This window comes from Carcharhinus amblyrhynchos, chromosome 12 (genome assembly GCF_965287045.1).
Source record: "Carcharhinus amblyrhynchos chromosome 12, sCarAmb.v2.hapA, whole genome shotgun sequence".
Lineage (NCBI taxonomy): Eukaryota > Metazoa > Chordata > Chondrichthyes > Carcharhiniformes > Carcharhinidae > Carcharhinus > Carcharhinus amblyrhynchos.
This window is the reverse complement of record NC_137335.1, coordinates 68542754-68549667: the sequence shown is the minus strand read 5'-3', so window position 1 is coordinate 68549667 and position 6914 is coordinate 68542754. Positions and strand designations below refer to the sequence as shown.

The 6914-nt window shown below is 44.7% G+C and overlaps 1 protein-coding gene across 1 annotated transcript; it reads left to right on the top strand.

Annotated features, from left to right (window-relative positions):
* Positions 1-353: 353 nt before the first annotated feature.
* On the top strand, positions 354-1604 carry LOC145350624 (ankyrin repeat domain-containing protein 9). Its single transcript, XM_080199830.1, has one exon. It carries the CDS (start codon positions 448-450, stop codon positions 1321-1323), a length of 876 nt encoding a protein of 291 aa, XP_080055956.1. The 5' UTR covers positions 354-447; the 3' UTR covers positions 1324-1604.
* Positions 1605-6914: the final 5310 nt, after the last annotated feature.

Sequence of the window (6914 nt, the reverse complement as noted above, 5' to 3'; positions counted from 1 at the left end):
CCCCCCCCCAACCTCTGCCTCCAGCCCACCCGGAGCGACACCCCCTCCCCCCCACCCCCCCCCTAACACTCCACCCCAATCCACCCATTGCTTCCACCTCGCCTTGAGCCTCCCCATCCCTCCCTCCCTCCAACTCCAATGCGTCTCTCTGAATCAACCAGCAGGGCTCGGTTTGCTAGTCGAGTACACTCAGGGTTCAAACCAGCAAGGGAGAGAGACAGGAGAGAGCTTTTCTGAAGCCAACCCTCGCTGGATAAAAAAAAAGAGAGGCAAAAAAATAAACAAGGCAATGAAAATGCACAGGAGAGGTTTGGCAATGGTATTGAAATCCAGATCTTAAGGCAAGGAAACAACAAGAGGAAGAGAAAATAAGGGGAGGAATTGAGAGACCTTCTCTGAATTTTTTGTTAGTGGACCGCTTTAGTTGGCTTCTTCCCCCCCTCTAAGATGTGCAGCAACTCACCTTGTAACCAACACGGCCAGAGGCAATGTAAATTCCTATCGTATATGTTTTACCAGGCAGTGAGGGACCGCAAGCCCGTGTGGATGCTGGAGGATATGAGGACTATGGAGTCATTCTACTGGGAGGAGAACACCAGCCTGCGCACCTACTCGCCCTCGGAGGCCCTGCTGTACGCGGTGGTCCACAACCACCTGCCCTACGCCCAGTACCTGCTGTCCCACTACCCGGGCGAGGCGCTGGAGGTGCCCGGCGACCGCTTCTGCTGCTGCCCTTCCTCGGCCCCTCACCTGGCCATGGCCGTCCGCTACGACCGCAAGGACATCCTGGGCCTGATCCTGAAGATCACCAGCCGCCTGCCCGGCTTCGCCTCCTACATCAACCGCAAGGGCTGCTTCCACATCGAGGACGGCAAGACCCCCTTACACCTGGCCTGCGAGCTGCTGCGAGCCGAGACGGTCCTCATGCTGCTGGGCAGCGGGGCATCGCCCAGGATCGTGGACAGCAAGGGGCTGACCCCTCTGGATGTCATCCTGGAGCAACTGCGGGTCTCCAAGATCAACGCCGAGTCCAAGAAGCTCTGCATCGACCAGCTGCTGCTCTTCATGTCCAAGCTGCAGTTTAAAATGAAGAGGGCGCTGGAAGACAACCCCGACGAATGGCACAGCCTCCTGGGGGAAGAGAAGTACAACTACCTCTGCGGGAAAGCCCCCGCCACCTTATTCCTCATCTCCATGCGGGGCATCTTGAAATGCCTCCCACCCTCACGATTCCCAGCCAGCATCAAAGAATTGCCCATACCGCAGTCCCTAAAGCCCTTGCCTGTAGGAATATCGACATTCCGCTGTGTGGACATTCTGTAACATTCCTCCAAATTCTTCCAGTGAAAGGGCAATTTTTTTTTGACTGAATTGTTGCTGCCGGAGCATGCTGTTGCATCAAATACAAAGTAATCCTCTTTACAAAAACCAAACTGAATGCATGGCGTTGTAATACTTTTTTGATAGATTTTATAGCTTGGGTGGTTTTAAATACATTGCAGGTCAGGACCATTGCAAAGTTAGCTGACAGATAACCGCAATATCTCTCTCGGTTTTAAACTGTGTGCAGAAAATGCAAAACGTAACTGCAAGCCTTGCTTATATTCGGCTGTTTAGACAACAAATAATTGCCTGAGTTCAGTCCCAGAAGAAAATTGCAGCTCTCATTTTAACTAATTGCACGATTGATACAGTACTGTAGCCGGCTGCAAAGCTATAGATTTCTGTCAGTGAATCCTGAAATCTCATCGGCCGTGAGTTGATGCTTTTAATGGACAATGAATGGGGGTTTAAATTTGGCAAAGAGTGATATTTAACACCAGGTGATTTAAACATAGCGTGTGCTCGGGGGTGGAGGGGTGGGAAAGAAAGATATTGAAAGGCTCAGTTTTTTTAAGATTCAATATTGGATATGCAGGTATAACCTTGAATCAGTCCCCTGACACATCCTGCTGTAAAAGCTACGCTTGCGTGAAAAATCAGGCAAAGCCAGGGAGCATAGTAAGAGCATGTGCACGGTGAGAATCCCCAAACATAGACTCATGGATCAATTAACTAAGCACTGTAAAAATACATTAGCGAATTATGAGGATTAACAATATTTTTAGCTGAGAAAATAACATGAAATGAATAAGCTTGCATGTTTAATATCTGCAAAAATTGAGCTATTTAGTTTATATATTATATTTAAGGTTTTAATTGGTGCCAAAGTATATCTATTTATATGCTGATAAACTTTTCACAAATGCCCATTATTGAGGATTTTAATAATTTTTACAACATGGTGCATTGAACAGATTTTTATTTTATGAAACCTTTAACCATGTATATTGTTTACTAAAGTAAGTACATTTAAATATTTATTACAACAGTAGAGCAGTGTTATCCAACATATTAGTCATTAGTCAGAAGTGGCTATTTGTGAACCAGATGTGGCTCATTGCACTTCTGGTTAGAAAATGAAAAGAAACCAATTTGACACCCATATTGGGCATGAGATCTTCTTACTTACCATTATCACCACACGCAAATGTACTTTAACCTCTCTGTACATTTGTTGATAAATTGTAAGATTAAAGGAAATCAGAAGGTTGGATACTCAACAAGACCTTGGAGTCCTCATGTATCAGTTGTGAAAGTAAGTGTGCAGATACAGCAGGCAGTAAAGAAGGCAAATGGTATGTTGGCCTTCATAGCAGGAGGATTTGAGTCTAGGGATAGTGATTTGCTGCAGTTGTACAGGGTGTTGGTGAGGTCACATGTGGAGTATTGTGTGCAGTTTTGGTGTTCTTGTCTGGCAAAGGATGTTCTTGTTAGAGAGGTAGTACAGCAAATGTTTACCATGCTGATTCCTGGGATGGCAGGTCTCTCGTATGAGGAGAGACTAGGTCAGTTAGGATTATATTCACTGGAGTTTAGGACGGTGAGAGGGGATCGCATAGAAATTTATAAATTTTGAACAGGTTTAGCCAGGGTAGATCCAGAAAGAATACTCCTGATGGTGGGGGAGTCCAGAACTAGGGGTCATAGTTTGAGGATAAAGGGTAAACCTTTTAGAACTGAGGTGAGGAAAAATGTTTTCACCCAGACGGTGGTAAATGTGTGGAATTCACTACCACAGAAAGTAGTTGAGGCAAAAAGTTGTCTGATTTCAAGAAGAAATTAGATATAATTTTTGGGCCTAAAGGAATCAAGGGATATGGAGGAAGCGGGGGATCAGGATGTTGAACTTGATGATCAGCCATGATGAAAATGAATGGTGGAGCAATCTTGAAGGGCCAAATGGCCTACTCATACTTCTAGTTTCTATGTACTGATTGCTGCGACTGTTTTAACAGCCTATATTTATACAGCACTTTTAATGAAATAAGATATCCCAATGCACTTCATACGAGTACCATAAAGTAAAATTTTATGCAATTTCACAAAAGGAGTGATTAATTTGAAGAAGCATCTTAAAGAAGGCAGTGCAGTTTAAGGAGGGAACTCCAGAGTTTAGGGCTTAAGCAATTTGGCTGCCAATGCGCAAAGATTAAAATTGGGAATGCTTAAGAGGTTGGGATTAGGAGAGAGCAGATATCTCAGAGGGTTGTAGGGCTGGAGGAGATTACAGACTTAGGGAGGGTTAAGATCTTGAGACCACGGTTTTTTTTGAAGTAACTGTACAGTTACAATGTATATTTATGCTAAAGTGTGCAAGGCATTTTCCTTCAAAATGCGTACATGCGACTAAACCAGTATTGCTGTCACCACATTTATGGCTGGTCAGCGATTTCTATTGGACAACACTGCAGTAAAGCATTTATAATTGAATTTAAAATTGAATTATAAGTGCATGTGAAAGTATGAGTGAACATCTTTTGTATTGCTAATATGCATGAATGTGGAATGAGTTTATTTAAAAGTAATAAATATGAAAACATTCTGATAAATGTCTTGGTTAGAAATTTAAAGTTCAAATGACATCTGATCCAGCAATGTGACGTTCTTCATGTTTGTGCATTCAGAATGGCTTTGTTGCTGCATGAGGACTATTTTACAGAACAGCTTATAAGGTATTCACAATACCAAATCCCTGTGAAGCTGTGGCCTGAAAAAAAATGGAGGGAAATGAGGAGGTGCAGCATGGTGGGACAGTGCTTAGCACTGCTGCCTCACAGCACCAGGGACCCAGGTTCGATTGTGTCCCCCCAGTGTCTGTGTGGGTTTCCTCCCACAGTCTGAAAGAAGTGCTGGTGAGATGCATTGGCCATACTAAGTTTTCCCTCAGTGCCTGAGTATCAAGGGATTTTCACAGTAACTTCATTGCAGTGTTAATGTAAGCCCACTTGTGACACTAATAAACTTTAATTCTGCTGATCTAATTATTTCTTAAAGTCTACATTCCACACAATGTGACACTGAAACAAGTGCAAAAAACAACTTTGAAAAGTAGAGAACTGGAAAAGCCATTAGTCAAATTATCCCCAAAAGCTAAAACCATTCGAGTTGCCATTGCCAACTCAAAGCACAATGGCACAGTGGTTAGCACTGCTGCCTCACAGCACCAGGGACCTGGGTTTGATTCCTGGCTTGGGTCACTGTCTGTGCAGAGTCTGCATGTTCTCCCTGTGTCTGCATGGGTTTTATCCGGGTGCTCTGATTTCCTCCCATAGCCTGAAAGCTGGTTAGGTGCATGAACCATGCTAAATTCTCCTTCAGTGTACCCGAACAGATGGCAGAGTGTGGTGACAAGGAGATTTTCACAGCAACTTCATTGTAATGTTGATGTGAGCCTACTTGTGACACTAATAAAAAACGTTGAACTTTTTATTCAATTCTCCTTTAATGCTTTCCACACCATCAGGAGATACAGTGGCATGGTTGGTAGCACTGCTGTCTCACAGCACCAGGGATCCGGGTTCAATTCCAACCTAAGGTGACTATGTGGAGTTTGCATGTTCTTCCCATGCCTGTGTGAGTTTCCTCCAGAAGCTCTGGTTTCCTCCCAGAGTCCAAAGATGTGCGGGTTAGGTGGATCGGCCATACTAAATTGCCCCCCACAATGCCAGGGGATTAGTAGGGCAAATACATGGGGTTACCGGATAGGGCCTGGATGGGATTGTTGGCAGTGTAGGCTGAACAAGCCAAATGGCCTCATTCTGCACTGTAGGATTCTATGACTCTGTTCTATGATTTGCATACATTTTCATTCTGGGTGGTAAATTCTATGTGTGCAAACACCCTGTACATAAAATTGTTAAACCTCAACTATCTTTTCTCAACCTGACTGGAGCTACTGGTTCTAAATTTTGTCACAGCCTGACCCAGCCCCTTCAAATTCTTGAGTGTTTCAATAATGCATCACTTGAACATTTTTTTTCTCCTTCTTGACTAAGCAATTCCAGGCTCTTTGGTCTCTCCTCACATTCCAGATGTCCTATGGCGTTAGTATTTCTATTGTTTTCCAGCCTGGATATTCCTTTTCCTTCGAATAGAATTGTACAGAGCACTAAATGGCCAGAATGTAATGTTGACTGAGTGGGCGCATGCCTGACCAATAAGCATGTGAAGTTGTGGGAGAAGACGTTGGGTGCGAGACACTGATGCAATATTTATGTTGGCGGGCGTGAAAGGCTACTGAAAATCAAGCAGGCAATTTAGCCCCTCAAGGGGCCAATTGAACCCAATAAACCCAATTGGCTATCTGATTTTATGGTTGGTTGGCATGCTGATTGGCCTTTCAGTTCCAGTTGCAACCTCAATCCAGGGAGAAAAGAACTGTTTGGGCCAAAATAAAACTTAACAAATATGCCTGGGGTCTGAGCTCTGTGTATGATTGCACTGTCCAGACACTTCTGGCATAATTTTGAGATTTATATTTATAATTCAGAGGTCAACAGCTCCCTGAGACAGCTCTGCAGTGACTGTTTCCCCTTGAGGGAGCACATGAGAGATGCCAGCCTGCACCCTTCCTGTTTTTGGTGCCCACCCTCTTCGCACCCTCCTGGGCAGTGCACAGCCTTTCACAGAATGTGTTTCATGCTGGATGGCCATTCATAGGTTCATAGAATCTCTACAGTGCAGGAGGAGGCCATTTGGCCCATCGAGCCTGCACCGACAACAATCCCAACCTGGTTCTATCCCCGTAACCCCAAACATTTACCCTACTAGTCTCCCTGACATTCCCCCAATGCTAAGAAGCAATTTAGCATGGCTAATCAAGCTAACCCGCCGTCAGTTGCACTCCAGGGCCGACTGTGACCAGGAGAGCATTTCGTGTCTGATTCCAGGCCTGCTGAATGCGCGTGCCAAACAGGCGGAATATTCAGGCCCATGTGCAGTTATACTAATGGCTGTTGCAGCCTAGAGGTCACTTCCTGAACCTGTGTTCTATTCCTCTGGTTACACACCCAAGTTAGCTTTCTTTATTGCTGTTGCACAACATATTGGTTTCACCAACACCCAGTGATCCCTTCTTTTGATGTCAGGAGTAGCACTGGCTCTTAGGATGAACTTGGTATATTTAAAGCACCAATTTTAAACAAACACTTGAAGCACTCTTTTTCCCGAAATCCTGTGGGGTCTCCCACCATAATTATTCTAGGAGAGCATAAAACTCCATGGAATTTTCAAAGTCCTTGGGGTGATTCTCCCATCCCAACCCGCAACTTTTCTGGCAGGACGGCTAGGAGATGCACGTCTCTGGCCTTTTTCCGGGATTTGCGCATGTACCAGGAACGCATGCGCATCTCCCTGAGCCAGAGAACATTCGGAGTTCAGACCACACTGGGAGTGGTGGGAAAACAGGTAAACCATTTGAATCTTTTTTAAATGTAGTTTAAATATGTCTAGCATGCAATTATTGGGAACTTGCTGGTCCTGATTGAATCTCCCACCCCACCAAGAGTACTTAATTCTGGTAGGGTATAGAG

Excerpts from the sequence above, each read along its gene's own strand:
- LOC145350624 (XM_080199830.1), top strand. The coding sequence starts at position 448 with ATGTGCAGCAACTCACCTTGTAACCAACACGGCCAGAGGCAATGTAAA.